The sequence below is a fragment of the Lepisma saccharinum genome, chromosome 20 (assembly GCF_977018435.1).
Source record: "Lepisma saccharinum chromosome 20, izLepSacc3.1, whole genome shotgun sequence".
Taxonomy (NCBI): domain Eukaryota; kingdom Metazoa; phylum Arthropoda; class Insecta; order Zygentoma; family Lepismatidae; genus Lepisma; species Lepisma saccharinum.
Genome location: NC_139248.1, coordinates 68,808,001 through 68,833,018, shown reverse-complemented (window position 1 = coordinate 68,833,018; position 25,018 = coordinate 68,808,001). Strand labels below are relative to the sequence as shown.

The window sequence follows — 25,018 nt, the reverse complement described above, 5'->3', positions numbered from 1 at the left end:
ATGGTAAGAGACCTATAGGAAGACCAAGACGAAGATGGAGGGACAACGTTGAGATGGACCTAAAGGAAATCGGTAGGGATGGAAAAGAGTATATAGATCTTGCTCAATATAGGGACAGATGGAAGGCCTGTGTTACTGCAGCCATGAACATTCGGGTTTAAGAAAGCTAGAGAGTTAGTTAGTTAGTTTAAAAGGAAGTAACTAAAAATGAGTAAATAAAAAATATTACGTGGCAGAGTGGTTAGCACAGCGCACTACGACGCCAGGGGTCCCGGTTTCGAATCCCGACCTGCACATGAGTGTTCTCTGCGAGTGTCCCTTCATCAGTTTCAGCATTCGTCGCTCATACTCATCTTCGCTTTCTGAACCGCCAGGTGTACAGCACGTGGCGTAGCGTTTCGCGTCCGAATTCCAGGAACAGGCAACTTACGGTTACCTGACCAAGTAGCGTTTCGTCCGAGGGCTACCATCCTAATAGTGTTTAATGAAGCAAACTCTTGCTAACACTCTTAAATGCTCCATCGAAGAAAATATTTTTTTTTTGTTTTAATATTTCTTTCCCTCTGGAAATTGCAAATCTCACCTTCGTAGTTGTCAGATAGTAAGAAAGTGTTACCATCTGCCATGACTAAAATTTCTAGATCCAAGTTCACTTCCTCTCGACGATTTGTTTTGATTTGATTTGTTGTTTTAAGTCCACTTTATGCACATTAAGGCTAATAGGGATTGGACCTACAGTTTAAAGTGGGATCCGAACCACTTGTGCGTCCACCGGGTATCGAACCCGGGACCTCTCTCTCGACAATTTGTCTTGAGTCTGCACTGCGCTGTCTATGCAAATTAGTTCTAAAAGTTGTAAACCGAGGTATACTAGTCACCAATTCCATCGCTGCGAGTGGTTAGTCAAGGTGTGACTCATCATCAGCCAGGCTCGAACGAAACGCAACTCATTAAACCGTCGCAGACGAACTGTAGCATTTTTCTAGAAATTTCGCTTTCGGACGAAACGCTACTGAACCGTACAGCAGTCCCACTGCCTGCTCCAAGTTGCACAGCTGCTTTCGGAGCTCTTGGTTTGGAAAGGGGGTGGGGATGAGGAAAGGGTCTTGATTTTTTATACTGAAGCTCGTTCATTTCGTTCTCTTGGTTGAATTTTCTGAGATATGGAATCTCCCTCATTTTGCTTTTCATTACGTTTTATTGCATCACCCACGGTACGCTTACATGTACTACTTAACATTTTCAATTTCCCTGTACCCTTTGGTTAGGTACGGTAAAAGTAAATAGCTGCCATTCGTCAAATGTTGTATTTTTGTTTTTGTTACCCATTTTTCTGGTACTTCAGTCAGGGAGCAATGCAGCTACTGGTAACAAATGTAGTCAGGAAGTAGCATCAATTCTTCCTTCCCCGCACTGTAGTTGACCAGTAAAAAAACTATGTAAAGCCTCGTTTCTATTACCAGAAATTTGCCGTGCAACATGACGCGCGGCATGCGACGCTGAATGTGCCAAGCATTTGTTGAAATGGAAACTGTCTGCAACATGCCGCGGCGCAAGTGCCGGGGACAAAATTGCCCCAAACGATTAAGACGCACAACTTGCGCCGCGGACAATGGAAACAGCCTGCAGCAAGTTCCTGGGGCATGCGCACTAGAGTAGAAACAGACGACGCGACTACCATCTGTGGTCCAACAAGATTTAATAACAATGCAAAATCACTTACAGTCATTCTTACAAAGTTTTCGTATCCCCTTTGAAGACGTAAGTCTCTCATCAACGAGTTATACGCTCCTTCCGAATTTCTTTTCGCTAGAAAACTTCTAATCCACCATCTAGGTCATTTTCGCCTCTTTTTTTTTACAAGTTCATGGTACGCGCCTGCCATAACCACAAAACCCGCCATAGTTGTATTGTTCATCTTTACACAAGTTAAATCACTACCAAATTATTACAATACAAAAGAAGAAACACTGACTACTCTAAAGCACAATGGAACAACGCTACACTCAAGTCCTGCACTCCGGTGTTGTTGCGGGCGTATTTTGCAGAAGTAGATTTGAATTGGAAACAGTGCACTAAATGACGCGCAACATGCGCCGGGACATGTTGCGCGTCATGGGTCTGGAACTTGTCAGAATGGAAACGTAGCTTAACAGAAACAGAAGGCTTTCACGATTTGTCTGAATATTAAAGTGATCTCGTTTTTCACACCCAAACATAAATAACTATTTTCAGATTTGAAAACGTAACAGGGGTGTAAGGTACCTTCAACGTATTACATTCAATCCTCAACTTCATTCCACGTAGTACACCCTGGATTGCTCTTTGCAGACTAACAAGACTCTGGCGACTGGCCCTATAGCCAGTATAATTCTGTGTGTTCTCCTGCTTTCTGTCATATGTGCTGAGTGCCTCTTTACAGCCTCAGCTTTTAACCTAAGTCAGAATATTTTAATATTTCATTTATGCGACATTACAGTTATGTTATTTGTTATGGTAAGGGGCTGCACCCCGTATAACGTGGCGGGTGCAAAATAGCCTAAGTGCTGACGCACCCAAAATTTAAAAAAAAAAGTTACATATAACTTTAAGAAATGCGTATAAATATTTCACCATCGTTTATATTTATGTACATGTTGTTAATTTTCAAATATTGTTAAGAAATGCAGCAAAATGCTACGTATTTGATTACTAATGTGAGCCACTGTATATGTTATGTTTTTATTTCATGAACGATGTATGGTCAAACATTACTTTGCAGAGCTTCGTGGCGAAGTGGTTAGCACAGTGCAATACGACGCCACAGGTCCCGAGTTCGGATCCCAGCCTGTGCATTATTTTCTTTGTGATGTCCTTTCATCAATTTTGTCATGTCATCACCCATCCTCGTCTTCGCGATTAGCCAAAAGTGGCATAAAACCAAAGTTAAATATAACAAATCAAAATCAAACATTACTTGGCATGACAAGAATGGATAGGTTATTTTGAAGCTGCTGTTATTAAAAGCAAATTGTATGTAGCTTTCCTAGACAGAAGTTTCACACACAGAAACTGATTGATCGGATAACGGCTGCGGATTCCTACTCGAGCAGAAAATATATATATTTCCATTTATTACTTACAACAATAGCAGACTGATTTCCTGCTAAATCAAAGAAAACTTGCATTCACAGTTACAAATTGACGTGTTGAATGAACTTAACCACAGATTTCTCTCACTCCAATTCCGATTAATCGAACAACACACCACAACGTGGGTCATTATATATTTCCAATTTCCTCTCGAGTTCCTCAACTAAAAATAAATTGACTGCGAGACAAAAACTCCTCTCCGATAACATTATATGCAGAGTATACGTAAGTTGAAATTCCATCATAATAATAATTTGAATTCTTCAAGTAGTAGCTACAAATATAATTTTTCATACATATTTTCTTAGCAAAATATGAAGTTCCTCACTTCACAAGGATAACATATACACAGTATTTCACAAGAGTTTTTAGTTCGAGCTAGTCGTAGGACTAATATGAATATAAACGTCACTTCATTACTTAGTTAAAAAAAAGTGCCAGGCAATCAGAATTCGAGGGTATGCCTGAAATTATTTGTAGTATCTCATGTATCAAGGGGGCTTTTTAAGTAAAATGAAGGATACATACCACATGCTTTGGTCAATTCAGAGTAGTAGAAACGTAATTATACTCCATGTTGCAACTGAAACCGTAGCCTCGAAGGCCGAAGTCGTTTAGTGATCCACTCATACACTCGGTACCAAACATTTCAAGTTCGAGTAGACATCTGGGCATGGCTGTTTTTTTTTTTTGTAAGCATCCCTTCATAGATTTAATATGATCATCATTCATCTTCATCGTCGCGATTATCTACAAGTGGCAGAAAAGCGATATTAAACATGAATAATACAAAAGTATAACAAACAAAAGAGGATAAAAGAATGAACTGAGTTTGAGTTAATGATAGGAAGTTTTATAAAATTACTGTTTCTTGAATAATCTTGTCCTTTGTTCCGATTGTATTTCTCAGTCACACGTTGGTCAATGTCCATGTCGACTGCCTTTCTTGCGTTCTTGAAAATTACTTTCTTGTCTGTCTATGCCCTTCTTTCAAACGTGGTAGGTAGGCGGGCGTTCTGTCTGTTTCTACACCAAAAAGTTTAATGCACTTCCTGTCCAAGAAGACAAGAATTACTGAAAGTAATTTTCAAAATTGTAAGCGGATGAGGGCCCTTGTAAATGATAAAATATGCTGTCCTTTTATTCGCTTAGTTTTGAGAATCACTTTCCACACAATTCTTGACTTCTTGAGAGTCCAATGGCCCTGTCTAGCTACAGACCAGTTGCACAAACGCGGTTTCGTTTGTTTCGTACAACAATTCCATCTAACATTTCGTTTCTACGCATTTTCTACTTGCCAAAAGTGCCTTTCATATCGCCCCAAGGCGTTGTCTACTCGGATGCTTCGTGATCGAAGGTCACGTGTACAAAGTTTCAGGATTCAGATTTTCCGATTTTGCGTGGTGCTGCTGCTATCAGTTCGGTTCGCCTTCTCAAGGTCGCGCAACAAGCAATTATTTTTCGTCTTCTGATAGGAGAAAGCTTGCCTCTCGCTTAGGTGGACGAACGCGTGGCACGGATGATTTTTTGGCTCGACCATGGTTGGTCCTTTATGTTTCGTCCTTCAGCAACTTAATCTAAGCACGAATCATTCTCATCGCCAAACAACTGTATTTTTTAAAAAAAAAATGATGTAACACATGTAAACAGAGAGAGAGAGAGAGAGAGAGAGAGAGATATAAACGTTTTCCCTCAACAAACATTTGCTTTGCTATCGTATAAAGTGAACGTACATGTTGAAATTCATCTCGCATAAATAATCAAATTAGAACAAATTCACATAAAGCGATTAAGTATGCAGAAAAGAAATATATTTGTGATAAATACATAGTTAATAAGTAAATTCCAATAACCAGAACTTTAGTCACGCCGAATCTTGTTTACGGATGTTTTCAAACGTTTTGTTTTACAATTTAATTTTTTCACTGACATCCAAAACGAAAATACGTATTATAACTTAGTGACTTTCAAGGGGTCAAAGTACTGTAATGTTAGTAAGCTGCCGATCATAATTATGAGGCTTCTTCGAAAACGCCTTCGATAACGGTATTTGCTATTCGTAACGGACATGTGTATCACTTTTTGGAAACAGACTTTTGTGGAGGAAAAGAACTGTAACGTTACAAAAGTAACGAGCACAATTATACGAGAGACCTATGTTATTCTCTCCGGAACACGGCATCGGACACGGTATTGCACATCGGAACGTCTGTATGATACCAGCTATAAATAACGTTGTTGTTTTGAAAAAAGGAGTGTAACGTTTTTACAGTCGTGACCTCAATTAAGTTACTGGTTAATAGTAACGTTACTATCACTTTCCACACACACTAAAGTTACTAGTCAATACGTGACGAACCTCTTTCTTACCCTGTAACGTTACTGGTTGCCGGCAATGGATGGAACGTTAAAGTGTCACGTAAAGACCTACTCCTTTAGAGATCAGTTATGGTTCGGTACCGTTATGCACACCTGTAACGTAATGTTTATATACCTGAGGTAACGTTTCTGTTCACGAAAAAAGTTATTCTGTTTCTGGTTGTAACGTAACGGAAACCGTAATTGAAAATACCGTTCCATTTCGTTACGTTACGACTCCCTGATTTAATGTCAAATAGAAAAATAATTGGATATTTATTGAATAACAAACAAAAGTTAGATCCAATTAACGAAAAGTAAAGTTTCTGATTAATATTTTATGGATATTATCATTAGTTGTGTGCATAAATCTTTGGAATCTTTCAAAGCCTTATGAGCCAAATTCCTTGCCTTCCAATAAGTTCAGCGGTAATAACCACCGATTATATAACAAATGCTAAACAATTATATTTTGATTATTTACTTTTACTTCTTGGTAAGTCTTTCGGGGAAGTGTCCGGATGCCCTCCTAAGTACGTCCTTGATACTTAGGTATAAAGTGAAGGCATGGGAAATATTCTATTTTAGAACAGCACACCCGAATGTCCTGTTATTTAATGCAAAATTTGCATAACTATTTTTTTCTTTGTTTTTCTTAGAATTTATGTTTTTTTAAACAGATTTTAAAACCAGATAACAATTCTGAAACATATATAGCTCTGGACTTCGTTCTGGGCGTATTTGAATTTCACGGAACGTAAAATCTGGAGTTCGAAATGTGAAAATTGCGAACAAAGATACATCTATTCATTTTAATGCAGGTTGAGATTAAAAGGGGTGAGGAGGATCTTCAGCCACCCCAACCAGAAATAATCATCTCCCACCCACTGGATATAGAAACCACATTATTGAATATATCATACTTATAGAGTTCCACTTCAGTTCATTCTAATTTTAAATTCCAATAGCTACGCATAAAAATTTATACGCATAAACAATTTATGGCAGATGTGTACCACATCCAATGTCTTTTAGAAGCCATGTATTTGGTATTTACTCAGACATTGTAAAAAAAGAAAAAAACTGAGTTGAGATGGTTCCCGATCGACTCGTAAGAAGTCTAACTTTGAAATATTTGTGAAACATTTGACAAAGCATTTATTTGTTATATAGTTAGCTGTACCTAATGACACTCTTCAAGCACTGAAAGTACTCTCATTTGTCATTACTCATTACATATACAAAACCGAAATCCTTCAGATGTGAGAGGAAGCAAGGAAAGCCATACGCTCAAAACTTGTTTTTCTTTTCGTTTCAATCTTTGGTGGACAATATGAACAACCGTCCAAGGTTTCTTTTCGTATAGAGTAGTATTAAATGCAGATACATGCGTGTGTTTTAGGGTGACATGTCAATTTCTCGTTTATGTGAAAAGGTAAACTTTAATGTAAGCAAAAGCATGTGCGCGTCACAGTTAAAGATTTTCGCATCTACAAGGAAAATCCAACACACATTCCCACCTCGCCGGTCTCCGTGGCGGAGGAATTGGCATAGCGCGCTTTGACGCCAGAGGTCCCAGGTTGGGCATGTGAGTGTTCATCAATTTCATGATATCATCACCCATCCTCATTTTTGCGATTAGCCAAAAGTGGCAGAAATGCGAAGTAAAATAAACCAAATAAATCAATAAAACATTTCCATCTCACTCAAAGACCTTGCGATTCCAATACAAAATCTACCAATTAGTGTTGCCCACGGGACGAGACGGGACAGGCTTTTAAAAATTCGAGACGAGATTGACCATGTGTCATGAGACAAACGAATATTTTCGAGACGAGACAGCATTTCCACGAGACTCCACGAGACGAGACAGGCCAAAGTCTCGTCTCGTGGGCAACACTATTACCAATAGAACCTGCAGTGTGTATTATTTATCTCGTGCATTCATCTGACTAATGTAATTTTCTTACAGTTTAACTTTAGGATATAACTTTAAATGGCGTTGTGTTTGTGTTGCATTCGATAGGCTACCAAAATTAGATTTTAAGTAATTATGTCCAATTATAAGTATACCTAATACATAGGTAAAAATAATTCCCTCCCCCCTCCTCTGATAATATCGCAAATTGAACCCAGTTTAAATTAGGAAAAATTTCATTTCACCTAGGAATAATATCGCGATGTGGTGAGTCGAGAATTGTCACAGCCTCATCACGTCTCCTGTGTGGCGAGGTCCTTCTCATTCATGTTTGTGTTTATTTTTGTTTCCGTTTCCACTCAGAAGTTATTAAAACTTATTCTAGATTCACTTCATGCTCAGATAGGCTAATCGGGACTCTATTTTCAAAATCTCTTAATATATAGTAGGTTTAAGTATAGTTTTCCGAACACCCTCTTACAAAGTTATGAAAAATATGGGTGAGGTACAGCAGTACATTGTACCCCCAAGTTGGTCTGTAGTGTCTCGTCTCGTTCGTGTAAGTATTTCGTTTTGAAAAATTCCATTTTAAATATTCAGAAGAAAATGGGATCAGTCATATACTCTTCTGATGAAGATTTGTATCTTCGAATCGACGTGACCACTTCTTTAGAAAAGTGTACCCCTCCCCCCTTACGCAAAGGAGCATTCGCCTGCAGCGTGTTTGTCTGAGAGCAAATCTGATTCCATCGTTCCACACACATTTTAAACTATTTTCATCTCCTTAAAGAGGTTTCCAAGAACTTAGGTCAGTGAAATAACTAGTACCAAGCACAATGTAGTAGAATAAGTTTAGAATGGTTTGAATTTCTGTGGTAAGGAAGTTAATGTTTAGGCCTATAAGTTATAAACAATATACACTTTTTTTATTGGGCGAACTTAAAATAGGTTCATTTAACAATAGCACCTTGCGTCTCCTGTCAAATTAGCAAGGGGGTACAGGAGGTACAACTCGATTTACGGATTTAGGGGGGTACAGTACCCCCTTCAAAAATTTAGGGGGGTACAATGTACCCCTGTACCCCACCCCCCGTTCCTTCGCCACTGGTAGGTACTATGATTGAATATTGTCCATTTTTTCTTGATATAAATATGTATCTGTATTATCAAAATTAGTATGGAGTGTCTAGTAAGGGACGATTTCAGTAGCATTCAATTAACACTTCAAGTGATATTTTAAAATATATAGAAAAATTTAATATTTGCATATTTCTAAAATGTATGTAACTTAATGACCCCCCCCCCCAACACACAAACAATTTGCCTTCATTTAATACTGTTAAACTTTGGAAAAATGGACTTGGTTTGCAAAGGGCAAAGCCCCCCCCCCCCCGATAACCCTTGGGCTCCCCCTGGAGATCAATTCTAGCTACGGGCCTATTGAACGTATTGGAAGACAAGAATTATATTGGGATCATACGACTTTGATGTACAGGAAGGACGTATTTAGGAGGGGTCGAGGGTCTGGACCCCCCGAAAGACTTACCAAGTACTAAAATTAAGTAATGAAAATATTAGCATTTGTTGCATAATCGATGGTTATTAATATCCTCTGAACTTTTTTTTAATCAGAAACTAACTTTTCGCCAACTACATGTGAGATCATTTTTGTTATTTTTTAAATATTCAATTATTCATCTATTTGACATTAATTTCATTGCCAGGGCACTTGCTTTTATGTAAATTATTCCGATCTTAACTACAGGTAAGCTACGTAATGAATATGCGTTGTTATGTACAGTATTTTTACCTATTCCTGTAATAATAATATAATATTAATTTATGTATTGTAATTAATAGTAATTATTTTAACTTAAACATTATTATTTTTATTATAATTATTTTAATAATAATAATTATTATTATTCCTGAGACACTTGTTTTGGGGGGGAATCGAGTAAGCAGAGCGAAGCAGTACGTGCTGCTGCGAAGGCTGATAACCAGTGTTGCCATAATATGAGGGCACAATTTCCCTTTCCAAGGGGCCAAATTTTCCTTTTTGGACCAGTTTTTCCCTTCACCTAAGCAAATTATATAATAATAATAATAATAATAATAATTAGTACTAGCAGTAGCAGCATTATTAGTGGTGGTGGTGGAAGCAGTAGTAGTACGTACTTAAGTATTCCGTTGGTCCATGTTCGATGAATAATTTTTTTTAAAAAAAAAAAGAATCACATTTTAGTTTCACTTCCTGGCCAGATGTTCCAGGTTTGAATCCTGGTCAGGAATCCATTTAAAAATCGTTAATCCTCATCGTTACTATTTATCCAAATATGCATAAAAGCAACGTACAATGAAATTAAAGGACCAGAAACAAGTAGGAATTGCGAAATAAGTAAATAAAATAACATAAAAATGTGGATATGAAATTAGCATAAAGTGTAGTAATGTAGAGTCAGATAACATTAAAATTTTCCTGAAATTGTGGTATTTTTCATCGAAATTCCCTGTTCCCTTTTGGCTAAAATTTCGGTCCGAATTTCCCTGTAAAAGGGAAATTTCCCTTCATGTGGCAACACTGCTGATAACTGCAGTCGCTTTCCTCCCCTTAACGCAATTCCGTTCCCTCTTGCGTGTTGATTGGTGGAGCGTCTCGCGTCACTACTTGCGCAGAGATTTCTCTTCGTTCGCCTGCTCCAGGAGGGACAGGGTATAGTTTTAAGGTTTAACTTGACCTTTGGCCGACGCCTGCCTCCTGTCCTTTCTTAAAACCGCTATGATATTCCAACATCTTAATAAATTTGAAATATGTGCTTATTTTTTAACTTGAGGCAAGCAACCTAACCACACTAAAGCCCCTATCACACGGAACTGGATTTCTAGTAGGAATGCCCTAGTTGGCGCTGAACTAACTTTCTAGATAGCAATCATGGCTGACTGCTTGACTGATTTGGAGGAATAGGACATGTTCTAATTGCTACTTGCTTTCCTCGACTGGATTCTGTGGAACAGCCAATCAGAGCAAAGTTTCGCCATGTGAAGATAATCTGTGAGTGTGCAAAGGAGCGCTTTTGTCTGTGGTTTCCGAGTGTTACTCCAGCAATGTATAAGGTATACAGCATGAAAGGCGCGTCGAGTTACACCATCTATGCTGAGTGCACGGTGTTTACATTTGAAACAACTAAAATATTCTTCCGTACGTGTACAGCAAACGTTGTTAAGTATGTATTTAAGCAGCGCCATTGTTTTATACCTAATAAAGTTTTATACGAAACGTTATTCCTCTCGGTTGAATAGTTATCGGTTTTTAAAAATGTGAAGTGATACATTGTTTACATCTCACGCGGCCGCAATTACAACTTCCCTCGTATGGTAACAAAAGTCTATCGACAAGTACGCTGAGAAGTATCGTGTGAGGCGAAAACTAGCAAATTGGTAGCCAGTCCAGCGCCAACTAGGGCATACCTACTGGAAATCCAGTTCCGTGTGATGCGGGCTTTAGTGAGCGTTGCAAGTGTTAGATAGGCCTACATTCTGACTTGGGAGCCGCGGAAGGATCTTGAAACACTAAGGGCGGCGCGAGACGAAAAAAGTTTGGGAAACACTGCTCTAGAAGGAATTCTAGATGTTATTTTTAAGATGTTGGAATATCAACGGCGTCGGCCGAAAGTCCAGTTGACCCTTAAGTTTACTTTGTACGCAGATATCGCAATAGCCGTGGTGATTATTGACGATCATGTTGAAACAAGAGCACGCCACTATCTCATATAAAATTGACAGGACTGTCCTGCCTAATCCCGGACGTATGGTAAGCCTATTTCTAAGGGGAGCGGCTGGGCGAGCTTTCTTTCCTTACTATGTGAACCGACGGGGATGTAAACTTTCTTTCTTCTAATACACACACTTGCTCTCTTCACATTATTTCAATAGTACATTTTGTGAGGGAAACCGGGTACACACGTACACATACCTTCAGCCACCTTTTTTGGTACTGAGGGGTTATTTCTTTTTACTCGTGAAGCCAGTGGCTACACGAGTCTACACACTCTTCGGGAAGGGGGGACAGGGCACACGGAAATGGGGATTTTGCGCATAACGGCCAAGATTTAACTTATGTAAATAAGATATGAATAAACCTGTATATATCAAAAGGGAAATGGGCGTTAAGTTATAATATGAAGAAATACCTGTCTATTGCCAATAGTTATATCCACAGAACTAGAGATACTGCATGTGTTGAGTCTAGGGACAAGGTTTGCTACGCCCCTTGTGGGTACGTACTTACATGTTATTTACCACGGCTACAGATATCTTAATCTCAGGGGGATAGGTTCTTTGTTTGAGTTAGTGTTTGAGTTAGTGTTTTAAGTCCACTTATGCACAGTAAGGCTAATCGGGACTGGACCTACAGTTTAAAGTGGAATCCGAACCACTTGTGCCTCCACCGGGTATCGAACCCGGGACCCCTTGTTCTTTGTTTGAGAATTCCAAATAAGAAAGCGTTTTATAGCCAAGAGGATATAGGAAAATGCGGATCTATATTCTGAGAACTTGACAAAATACAGAGAATATATATATATATATATATATATATATATATATAATCGAAAAGGCTTCTTCTTCTTTTATCATCAAAAGGCTTCTTCTTCTTTAATTATCGAAAAGGCTTCTTCTTCTTTTCTTCGTTTAATTTATTATCTTCCTTTAAAGCGTAATCTTATTTATGTGTTCGCTTTCCCCCCGCTTCTTTGTCAAACAATACAAGCTATACTTGTAGAAAGAGTAGGGTCGACTAAACTGACAATAGCGCCACCTCCTATTTGACGACCAAAGGGGAATAACCAGGATCGCTAATAACAAGCGCTTCCAATGGCCCAGTGCGACTAATAAAGAGCGCAACCGAAAAGTGCTTCGGGGCGTCTAATTTGACACAGCGCCACCGGGGACAAACAACCAAAACACTGACGATGTTCTCCTCGTCAGGAAAATAAAAAGAGATAGATTTCTGAATTCGTTCGTTTACTTAATAACTTTCCTAAACGTTTCATATGCGGCCATATTCTTAATTCTTTTAATTTACTATATACAACATTCTATTTACTTCTTTTATAGTATTTGAACTCTTCTTTTATATATTTCTCAATTTACTATAATATATATATAATCCCTCTTCTCCGCTCTAAGTTTTTTATAATTTCCTTTGCTCCTTTTATATAGAGTGCTGCCATCTCTCTCGTCGATTCCGAGAAACCATTCCTCCTTGCAACTTTCATTGTGTCATCGAAACTGGCACGTGACAGGTTTTAAAAATGTATGGTGTGTATGTTGAAGGCGCGTGCTGTGAATCGCTTAAAAAAACAACAATTTATACCTTTACAAGATGAACACTTTTCCTTCAAACTTCCAAATAAGAATTCTCGTCACGATTGTGCGTAATACTAAAGCAAACATTGAAGAGGAAATGTACACCAGTAGAGTGCCACACACGTAAATTTGCCGTTGCGTAGAAACGAATTTTCGTTTCGTCTCCCTCTCTCTTAGCATCATGTGTTCTACCCTGCTCGAAAACCTTCGCTATTGTTGCCACATTGTCATTCCATTCCTGGACACACTCGCGCAAACATCATTGAAAACAATTGAATAGCGCTCCAGCTCGCGGTTCCCAGCGTTCGGTAGGGACGCTAATGTGGCAATATAGCACGGCGTAGTGCTTGCTTCTTTTATGCAGTGCATGTTCATTGGCTAGCTAGTAACTAGTGTTGCCAACTGTAATAATGAAGCACTATTTCTGTCACGGAAGGGGAAAAGGCAGGTAAAGTGGCGGTGAGTTTTGTTGGATTGGAAGCACCATATTTTTATTTTATACTAAGTATTTGACCGGTTTGACGTTGTGTGCGTGTATTGCGTGTGTGTATGTAAAAGTGTGTGTTTGCTAATGAACGTTAAATTCCATAATGCCTCCAGTTCTGTCGAAGTTGAAATCAAAAACCTTGCATAGCCAAGCTCGGGAAATTCTAAGCAACGTGCACGAGTTCATGAAGGAGGAAGCCAGTCATGGTGTTAGCATCCCAATAAAGCATTTTGGCAAGAGAGCAGCGAACAGCAGCAACAAATTGTTCATATTTCATAATTTTGGAATTATTCAAAATAAATAAATTATGTGGCTCCAACATCATTTCAACTCTGGCTCCGGCACGTGTTCTTGTAGAAATTGCATAGAGGAGGCTGTCATTTTTGCTGCTTAATGCGATACATATTGTTTTCTGTGTTAAAATTGCCATGCTTTGATGGGTGACCAAGTTCATAGCAGGGCCGGCGGAAGGGGAGGGCGAACCGTCCCATCGCCCAGAGCGGCAAAATTTGAAGAGAAGAAAAAAATAAGCCTATTGAAAACTGTGATCGAGCGAGATATTCTTTTGCGCTGAATAGTATTGAAATAGCATAAGAAGTCTCATTATTTATTTTATATTTTGATGTTTTAGTTAGGAATATATCGATTTTCAATTTTCCGTTGCTGCGTAATGACCGGGGGGGGGGGGGGGCGAAATAGAGCGCCATCTGCCGCCACCTCCCAGGGAGGCAAAATGACTAGCGCCGGCCCTGGTTCATAACAAAAGAAAAAGCCGCGCAGCTTATCGTCTAGTAGCAGTATATGTACTTGTTATTGTTGTGGAAGCCGGCATCCTTTGTAAATGTACAACAAAGGGAACCGACTGTCGCCGATCTCAGAGAGGAAATAATAATACTGCTTCAGGAGGAGTGTTATGGTGCAATTGTAGCGGTTTAACCCGTTGGCATGTTATTATCTGCCGTTGCAGTTCCATACCAGTGTATACGGGTTTTGGGAGTGAAAAGTTAGAACGCCACCAGTGCATTAATGCAATGAAAAATAATATATATATATTTTTATTTTGTTTGAAATCACTCAAATAAGGAATCTTATGAAGAAGACTTCTTTGCAGCATTTTTGGTAATTTTACTTATGTGTTAGTTCATATTTTGCGAATTTTTAGTCCATATGTATGTAGCTACATACAAAGCCACTTGTTAGTACATATTAATCCTAGTCCTGGTATAATGCATGACGTTTAAAACTCAACGTTAGATAGACCTGAATTCTCTAATTTTATTGTTGTACGTAACAGCTGTGCATCGGCGCACTGCAGCGATTTTTCTATCTGATCCATTAGCAACACTGCTTCTTTAGTTGTTTCGCGCATCGCACGGTAGAATTATCTGCGCTGGACTCTAGTTCTTTTGAATACCCACAGGAGCAGCAGTTCCACCTAATGACCTATTACAGCTCAGCTAAACAAGCCTCAAATTGCAATCAACGTTGAAAAAAGCGAGGCAGTTATAATATGCTTGCAGCATGTATTTCATTACGAGCCTATCCTAAGTTGTAAAGCAGAGAAAAAAACGTATGCTTTAGGCAAAGTACATGTCATTATATCATAATTACACCTCTCCTTCCTCTGGTGAAAACGCCATGATCACCCATGGCTAAGTTGCATAAGGAGAGATCGAGCGATTTGTGGACGTATTGAAGCATTCGTGAAGTACCTAGAATCTTAACAGGTTGCAAAGTTTGAATTGCTAAAGGCGAAAATTTAGAACTGAAATTGTAGAGTATGATTTGTAACGGTTTTCCAGAAACGGGATTTTCAATTTTTTTTTAATCTTTAGTGTGACGACAATAGCTCGAGAGTAGGGATGACCAAACGGATCCGGATCCAAAAGTTCCGGACCCGGATCCGAAAGTTCCAGATCTGGATCCGGATCCGAAAGTTACGGATCCGGATCCGGATCCGATAGTTTCGTATCTCAATCCCATTATAATATTACCACACCTTAAAACGTATTATGATCTTCGATTACAAAGAAATTTTTCATTAGTTAGTCCAAGTTTCATGGAAATCGGAGGGGGACACAGGGGTGGTCAGATCCCCACTTCAATTTGCCCTCATCTTGACATTTGAGGGGGAGTTTGCCCCCTAAAACAGTTTTTCATCCGAAACAAAAAAACACTAAAATTCCAGATCCGCGGATCCGGATCCGAAAATTCCGTATCCAAAAAAAATTAGAATCCGGATCCCAAGGATCCGGAACCAACCGGATCCGGATCTGGCCATCCCTACTCGAGAGGACGAATTTACACGCATTAAGTCCGAATCACACTGAACTGGATTTCCAGTATAAATGCCCTAGTTGGCGCTGGACTGGCTGCCAGGCTGGTTTTGACGACCTGCCCATGTTCTAATTGCAACTGGCTTTCTCTGCTAGATTCTGTGAATCAGTCAATCAGAGCGAAAGTTTGCTCATCTGAACATAACCTGCGAGTGTCGCAACGAAAAGAGTTTTTGTCTATGTTTTCCGAGTGTTGGTTGCTTTCATTCGCTGCTCGATGAAATCAAAAGTAACAGTCGTCTTCATTAATATTTAGGAATTTATACAAAGCGATGAGATTTGTACACTACAAATGTGTATCAAATGCTTAGTTGAATAATCCGGCCTTCATGGCAGAGTGGTTAGCACATCGCGCTACGACCAGGGCCTGCGCATGGATGTTCTTTGTGAGTGTCCTTTCATCTATTTCATCACTCATCCTCATCTTCGCGATTAGCCAAAAGTTGCAGAAGAGCGATGTAAAATAAGCCAAATCAATTAATCATAGTCTAGGATGGCTTTATAGGGTTTTGAGTAGGGCTGAGTCGATACGTATGCGTACCACCGGTATCGATAAATATCGGTTGAATTTTCTTCGCCGATACCAGTGATTTTGAGTGACTAGAGAAACAACTCATTTGTCAAGATTTGTCCTTCCTTGTGACAGGTTGGGGTCCCGCACAGGAATTCCATGCACATTTCCAAGAAATTATGCACCCTCCTGGGAAGCACAAGATCAAAGGCAGCGGAAGTGCTGCTCCCAAATGTCACATTGAAGGCACGCAACTGCCTGGTCTGGTGGTCAACACTATGTGGAAATAAAATAAACCATTCACTGCCAATTTTTGCTCGCAAACTCGTGGGGTTAAGAACATGAAAGTTTTCAAAACCAGCATTATCATCATGCTGGCCTGTTTCCGGCGTTCTTGGGAAAGGGATGAATTTGATTTTGATTTTGAATTTAAAATTTTGGGAGCGTCAGCACTTAGGCTATTTTGCTCCCGTCACATTATACGGGGGCCAGACCCTTATCATTACAAATAACAACTCTAGCGTTGCATAACTAAAAATGTTAAAATGTTCTGACTTCTGTTAAAAGCTGAGGCCGTAAACGGGCACTCAGCACACACAAGGACAACAAACAGGACAACACACACAAAATTATACTGGCCATACTGCCAGTCGCCAGAGCCTCGTTAGTCTTTAGTCCAGGGTGCACTACGTGGAAGTGAGGTTGACTCTTGGGCGCCTACGTGGAAGGTCACCCCTTACACCCCGGATGAATGTCGCTGTGGGAGCGAAGGTGGATTTTCTTCGTGTTCTACCTTTCTGGCCAATACCGACACTGTAGCGATTTGTTTATATTGCAAATTACAGAATAATGGACAGCAGGGCATAAACAGAGCCGGCCAAATGGGCATTAATAAATAATATCTGCATTTGTATATATTTTTACGTCGTTTTCCTCCTCTAAGGTTAATCTAAACGACAAGAATGTTGTTTACATGGAATTGGGGACAGATTTTTTGGTGTAACTACAGCACTTTAAAAAGGCTTGCAATAAACAAAGGTAAAGTGAACCACGCCATGAAGGCTTATAGGGGGTGTGGGGTTAGGGTACCACACTTTCTTGGTCACGGCCGAAGGTGCGGGTGATGTGATCAGCACCACGCCTCTGGTCGCCTTTACCAGAGTTTCCTCCAGGTACCCAGTTTATACGACGCTAGGTGGGCGCCGGAGCCGCTTGAACAGGTGGAAAAAGTCCCGTTTTTCCCCCCGCCTGGGATCGAACCCGGGTGTCTCGCATGGTAGTCAGACGCACTAACGACTGAGCTACCGTGGCTACTAAAAGGCTACTAAATTGTTCTTCCTTTTGCATCCTTTGGGGGTGGAAGAAATTCCCATAAAATGTCGCAAGGCATTAAAGTGCTATAATGCTACATGAGGATAATTTTGAGAGTTATTCAATGTCATTAATAGAATGTGATTAAATGAGCTAGTATGACTTGGTAACTAGCCTTTGTTATTTTAGACTGGAATTATACAAGGATCGGTATCAGTTGGAATCGGTATTGGTTGGAATCGGTATTGGTTGGAATCGGTATCGGTTGGAATCTGTATCGGAATCGATATCTGTATTGGTTGGAATCGGTATCGGTATTGTTGGAATTGGTATAGGTTGGAATCGGTATCTGTATCTTTTGGAATCGGTATCGGTATTGGTTGGAATCGGTATCGGTATTGGTTGGAATTGGTATCCGTTGGAATCGGTATCGGTATCGGTTGGAATCGGTATCGGTATTGGTTGGAATCGGTATCGGTTGGGATCGGTATCGGTATTGGTTGGAATCGGTATCGGTTGGAATCTTTATCTGTTGGAATCTGTATCGGCTCTGCCCTAGTTTTGAGCCATTGCTATGAAGGCTAGTAGAGGCACTGAACAATGGATAATGTCGAAATACCATTGCATGATAACATTTCTCTTGCAATGCCACAATATCACTTACGCACTTTTCCTAACATTGACCGATTAAGTGATGAGCAACGGGCAGGTCGTCCTTACGGAAAGTGGCTCAGTGGCTAACAATTAGAGTTCGTGCCGTGGATCCTTAATGGAGCATCCTTGGAGGAGATTGGCGGTGACTTCAGACGCGAGGGTCATTAGCGGCGCAAGGTCGAGGCCTCTCATTGTTTTCGTGGGTTGGTCGCAAGTTCGTGTCCTCGCTCGGCATGCGACCCCGACGCACCCGTTGCCTGTGCCAGGCATAGGCCTGCTTCTGGCCTTTGCCGTCGTTGGCCACAATCAAGCACCAATGTTTGCATTCAGTACTTGCTTGCACCAAGAACGTATTTAGGGGAAGGGTCTAGAGAATAAATAAGAAGCAGACTGAATTCAGGAAATGCGTGTTACTTTTCTCTTAAGAAAGAAAGTTAAAATATACAAAACAGTAATTTTGCCTGTATATGCATGTGAAACTTCGTCCCTCACATTAAAAGAGGAACATAAATTAAGGGCATTTGAAAATAAAATCCTTAGAAAAATATTTCGACCTAAAAGGGATGATGAGACAGATGAGTGGAGAAGGTTACATAATTTGGAACTCCATAATTTGTATTGATGTCCAGATATTATTAGAATCATTAAATCAAGAAGACTTAGGTGGACAGGCCACGTGGCACGAATGGGAGAGGAAAGAGGAGTTTACAGGATTCTTGTTGGAAAGCCTGATGGTAAGAGAAGGCCAAGACGAAGACGTTGAGATGGAACTAAAGGAGATTGGTAAAGATGGAAACGGTTGGATTGATCTTGTCTAGGATAGGGACAGATGGAAGGCTTGTGTAGCCATAAACCTTCGGGTTTAAGAAGGCTAGAGAGTTAGTTAGGTAGGGAGTCTGGCCGAACCACCCCATGAAAGACTTACCAAATACTAATATTAAGTAATGAAAATATACTTGTCTAGCATTTGTTGTATATCGATGGCTATAATTTCCTCTGAACGTTTTGGAAGGCAAGGGTTATATTGCGGTTATATTACTTTGAAGGACAGTACCAAAGATTTATCACTATTTATGATAATATATATGTATACAATATTAATCAGGAACTTTTACTTTTCGACAGCTGGATCTAACATCCCTTTTTGTTCTTAAATAAATATTCAATTCTTCATCTGTTTAACAATAATTTCATTGCCAGGGCACTTGCTTTTATGCAAATTATTCCCTTTTTAGCTACAGATGATCTAGATAATGAATACGTGCTGTTATATCTCTATTTTTACACCATATTTTCCATATTCGTGTAATAATAATATTAATTTATGTATTTTAATTGGTATTAATTTAATTTAATTATATAATTATTTTAATTTAAACATTATTATTATTCCTAAGACCTTTGGTTTGAACACCTCCCAGAAATATATTTCTAGATACGTGCCTGACTTGCGCCAATCACGACGCCAGGGGTCCAGGGTTGGAATCGCGGCATAGGTGTTCTTTGTGTCACTCAGCCTCATCGTCGCGATTACAAAAAATGGCAGTAAAGCGACGCTAAATAACAACAATCAAATCTAATCGTCAAATTCTGAGTTCGTACGCTGGCTACGACATAATTGATATTTTCGAGGTCATATCTATACTAAAGAGCGACTTATTTAAATCACTTAACAGCACAGTTTTGTTGTGGGGTTGGTGGTAGAACTGCCGTGGTGTGAAACATATTTTACTGCACAGAGCCTCACGATTTTCAAACACATTCTCTAATGTTGTAGACTCTTTTACTTCCTCGATGTCTTCTGCAAGCGCTATCAAATTCAAATAGCTACAAGGCAGAAAAAAACCTATTGATATAGCTCCATCTGTAATCAGCATAGGTATTACAGAAAAGGGAAACCCTTAGATTACTAAAGTTTTATAGTAATGATCTGTAGAATACTTAATATGTTGTAATTGATGTTACTAGTGTCATAGGAAAGATGTCTATATATAAATCCAAGCTATTGTCAATTAGTTCCTTTATTTCCTAGAAACTTCAATTTGTCCGCCATGTTCTCAACATGGCGGACTTGATATGTTGTTATTAATGCTACGAAGAACTAATGTACCAGAGTTCAGCTTGATATGAATTACTTTCAATATTTCGAGAAAATTCGTTAGAAAAATATTTCAACCTAATAGGGATGAGGAGACAAGCGAGTGGAGAATGTTAACATAATTTAGAACTGCATAATTTGTATTTATGTCCTGATATTATTATAATAATTAAATCAAGAAGACTTGGATGGGCAGGCCATGTGGCACGAATGGGAGAGGAAAGAAGAGTTTACAGGATTCTTGTTGGGAGGCCTGGTGGTAAGAAACCTGTAGGAAGGCCAAGACGAAGATGGAGGGATAACGTTGAGATGGACCTAAGGAAATCTGTAAGGATGAAAAAGATTGGGTTGATCTTGCCAGGATAGGGACAGATGGAAGGCTTGTGTTTGTGAACTCGTAAACCTTCGGGTTTAAGAAGGCTAGAGAGTTAGATTTGGAGTTCGTTATTTCGGGAAAATTCATCTAATTTGGCTGCATTATTCTAGTATGTTAACCGACAGATAAAATAATTGCCATTTCCAACGATGAATATGTAGTGCGTGGCTGCATGAACAAAGGAGAAAATATTGTGCTTACGAGGGTTCGTAGCGCCGAAGCAAGCCTCAACAGCAAAATATTAATGAGATAAAAATATTTGCCATACGTTTTGTTCTCTATACGGTGTCATATGTTGTGGGTGGTTCATAGAGAAACCCTGTGTATACCATGGGTGTGTGTAAACTTTACGCTACCCCCTGCATGTTGGAATCTCGGCCATTTGTGAAGGTGATGTGACCAGCACCGTGCTCCTGCCGCATTTACCCGCAGGATGTTGCCTCCAGCCCTTTATTTTTGATGGGTGAACCCCAGAGTCGTTTGATGCAGGGACATTGGTGAAAAAATTCTGACTTAAAAATCAACACACCCCTGGAGTCAAACCAGTGCCTTCATGTGGCCGTCACACACACATAGACCATATGTACTAATTTCGCAATACTGATAGCAATCCTGGGGACCTTCCTGGCGGAGTGATTAGCACAGCACGCTACGACGCCAGAGGTTCCAAGTTTGAATCGAATTCCAGCCTGTGCATGGGTGTTCTTGGTGAGCGTCTCTTCATCAATTTCATCATATCATCACTCATCGTCATCGTCGCGATTAGATAAAAGTGGCAGAAAAGCGACGATAAATAACCTAATTTAATCAGTAAATAATAACAATGCTGGTTTGTGTTCAGGGTTTGAGGAATGGATATTGTGAAGGGTGTATCTCCTCTTTTCATAACATAAGGGCCTCGCAGTGGCGGCGATTAGGGGTGGCAGTTGCCCCCACCACTTTTGCCCTCGCACTATGCTAAACTTTATCTATAAAGGGAAATATACTGTCTTTGCCCCCCAGTTTTAGCACCTTGCCCAACCCGGTTTTGGACCCCAATCACCGCCACTGGGGCCTCGCATTTATATTTCACGTGCCTTGCATACATGCATCCGCAAATACATTTGTGATACAAGTGAGAACATACATTAGCGAGTACAATCCCCATGGTGGAATTATTATATCAGAAAGAAAATGTCAACAATATGTTACGTACCCAATAGGACCAAATAACGTAAATAGTTGGCCAAAGAGGAATAGAGATGGCAGCACCAGGTGTGCAAGATTAAGAATTAACATAATATATGTGAATAACTTGATAAATAAGAACAAAACAAATTGAAAAGATGAGAAACAATAGAATCGACTATAAGAAGACAAAGAATGAATATAAAGGAAATAAATTAATGTATATACTCGATAAATCAAACCAGTAATCATATGTAAATTGATCATAAAACTAAAGAAGTCAAAGCACCGATACAAATTTGTGTCTGAACAGGTCTTGAATCTGTCTGATTTGATTTACCTTTCTAATAGTGGCGGCGCGTTTGGTTGCGCGTGTTAGTCGTTTGGCACCAAGTACACACTAGGTTGTACCTAATTAGTGTTGGCGCTTTCCAATCGCAGCCTCAAGGTAGAAAATTAGTATAGTTTCTGAAGCCTAAGGGAAAAGCTAGAAAAAGGATAAAGGAATTCCTAAATCGTAGGAAAGCGGAAATAGAAGGAAATCTAGATCATCCATTAACAAGGAAGTCCAGATCCAGATAGTCCATTAAGAAGGAAGTCCAGATCCAGATATTCCATTAAGAAGGAAAGTCCAGATCCAAACCGTCCATTAAGAAGGAAGTCAAGATAGAAGAATATTTCAAATCGAGAAAAGAAATAATAAAAAGCATATTGAGATGAAAATTGACTGTAAATGGGAATTACAGAAGAACGTAGCTTAACATGTAAATATTGTGATTCCATGTATCCTGTGTTTGAATAATATATTCGTTTAAACGTCTCCATTGGAAGGCATCCTGTCTGGTTTCGTTGTCTACAAAGAACCCTACGCTGTAGATATTCTAGCTGAGGTTTAAGATTAAGATTTATGCACCTTTCACCAAATGGAGGTAGCAATTATCTCCGTACATGCTATACATACACAGCGTGGCAGTGAAAATAGCCAGACAGCTGACGCACCTATGCATTACGATACCCACCGATATCGATACCTGAAAATTGAAGAAACTAAATAAAACTTGTTCAAAATGCTGATTAATATTACTGGGCGAGTATTCCACTTCAGTTATAAGCATTCATTTACCAGAGTTTTGCTTCAAAATATTAAAAAATACATCAGATTATAAATAAATACCTGTTATGTAATCACAAAATACAATTTTTGCACATAATATTTGTACAAAATCAAAGGAACCTTCGAATTTTGCATAACTTCCAGGATATTAAGGCTCCGCGAAAGCGTCGCGCGGCATTTTGACGAACCCGAAAATGAATGTGAAAGGGATTATGCGCAAAAGTGAAGTTTTCGTGGTTAATCCATTTCGCGGTTGTCCCTTTCGCTGTTATTCTTTGGCGCTTAATCCTCTCGTTGTTATTCCGTTCGCTCTTATTCCATTTTGGCGCTTAGTCCATTTTGCTCTAATTCCTGTCGCACTTAATCCGTTGCGCGGTTGTTCCTTTTGAGCTTAATCCGTTGCGCGGTTGTTCCTTTCGAGCTTAATCCGTTGCGCGGTTGTTCCTTTCGCGCTTAATCCGTTTCGCGGTTGTTCCTTTCGCGCTTAATCCGTTGTGTGGTTGTTCCTTTCGTGCTTAATCCGTTGCGCGGTTGTTCCTTTCGAGCTTAATCCGTTGCGCGGTTGTTCCTTTCGAGCTTAATCCGTTGCCCGGTTGTTTCTTTCGCGCTTAATCCGTTGCCCGGTTGTTCCTTTCGCGCTTAATCCGTTGCGCGGTTGTTCCTTTCGCGCTTATTCCAGTGTTCAAGTTTGATTTCGCGCTTAATCCACTTCGCTGTAATTCATTTCGCGTTTATTCCGTTCGCGGTTATTCCACCACCACCACCCGGCTCAACTCTTAATCACGAACAAAATGTAATCAACCAGGAAGCAAACAAATATAAGAAAATTCCAGGGTACTTACCGGTATCTGAACAAAGGTCCCGTTGTTGAGGACCGGGTAGGAGTAGAGGGGCACCACAGGCACCGTTCCGTTCTTGAGCAGGATTGGCCCCTGAAGAGGGGTCACGGCAATCGTGTTGGTCTCCTCCTCCTGAGGGACGTCGTAATCCTCGTACTCGTAATCATTGTCGTAGGTCGGGATATCGTTAGGGTACTGGTTGCTGTGGGGTTGCGCGGGTGGGTAGGTGGGCGAAGGGGCGGGGTGGTACTGCTGCCTCCCGTAGGGGCCTCGCTTCTGGGCGTACGAGTAAGGAGGCTGAGTGGGTGCCTGAGGCGGTGGCTGCACGAACTGGGGGTTCTTGTAAAGCGAGTTGGGGGTGGCCTGTGGGGTGCCCGACCCGAAAAAGGCTTCCGGTACATAGTTCGGAAACTGGGCGCTGAAATTCAGGGGGCTTGATAACAGGGACATCTTTCAAAATGTAGAAATTCTTAAGATCAGCACTGACACTTGTCAAAACCTTGTCCGCATATCTCTTAGATGAGGTCGAAGTCGACAAAACGTCCAAAAGGTCGTGGTTCGTAAGACTGTACAATCAGAGTTGCCAATACGCAATTCACCAAGAGACGTCAGGGGGCTTCAACATCACTGCAACACTTCCCTGTCATCCCTCCGCAAGACCAGCACGGTTTCTCTGCCGACGGGTATTGACCACTAAAGTCCGGAACGACAAGCTTCCGTCCTGGGATCTGCACTGTCCGTCCACCGAGCGTCCGGAGGTGCAAACTCGACTGCGAACTGCGGCGACTGACTGGTTGACAAGGAGACAACAGACAAACAGAAGTTCCACTCGAGCAAGCTCCCTGCCCAGTCGCTGGGTGACCTTTCTTTACAAAAGCTATGTGAAAGGGAAACGCACAGAGGTACATGCGGAATTGAGTGGTGCCACCTGGGGAACTTTCTTGCAATGTCTGGTGCTTGTTTTTTGTTCCCTTGTGCGAGTGTTTTTCTTATTGTCTGCGGATGAAGGTTAGGGGAAATTTTTGAAGGAAAGGGAACATGTACTTCATATTCTGGTAACGTCTTGATGACGGTGACGTCAATTCTTACCAGTACTTCTATGTCTTCTCCAACTTGGCCCAGTTACCCCGATACGATGACACATTCACTTCATTGATTGATTGATTATTTTACTTCGCTACGTTTGGCTAATCGCGAAGATCTTTTGAGTTTTGTTATTAGCGTCACCTTTCTGCTACTTTTGGCTAATTGCGACTACGAGGAGCATAGGCGTGGGGACAAGGAGGTACACTTGCCCCTCCAATTTTCAGGGTTCTTTATTCAAATTTACAAGTTAGGGGACCTGAGAAT

At 40.3% G+C, this 25,018-nt stretch overlaps 1 protein-coding gene across 1 annotated transcript in view; it reads right to left on the bottom strand.

Moving 5' to 3' along the window:
• The window catches only part of spz3 (Spaetzle domain-containing protein 3), a 167,431-nt gene extending 142,957 nt beyond the window's left edge, over positions 1 to 24,474 (bottom strand). The window contains exon 1 of the mRNA XM_083141581.1: positions 23,672 to 24,474. Coding sequence (XP_082997707.1) covers positions 23,672 to 24,118 — 447 coding nt within the window. The 5' untranslated portion in view covers positions 24,119 to 24,474. The remainder of the gene's footprint in view (positions 1 to 23,671) is intronic.
• Positions 24,475 to 25,018: the final 544 nt, after the last annotated feature.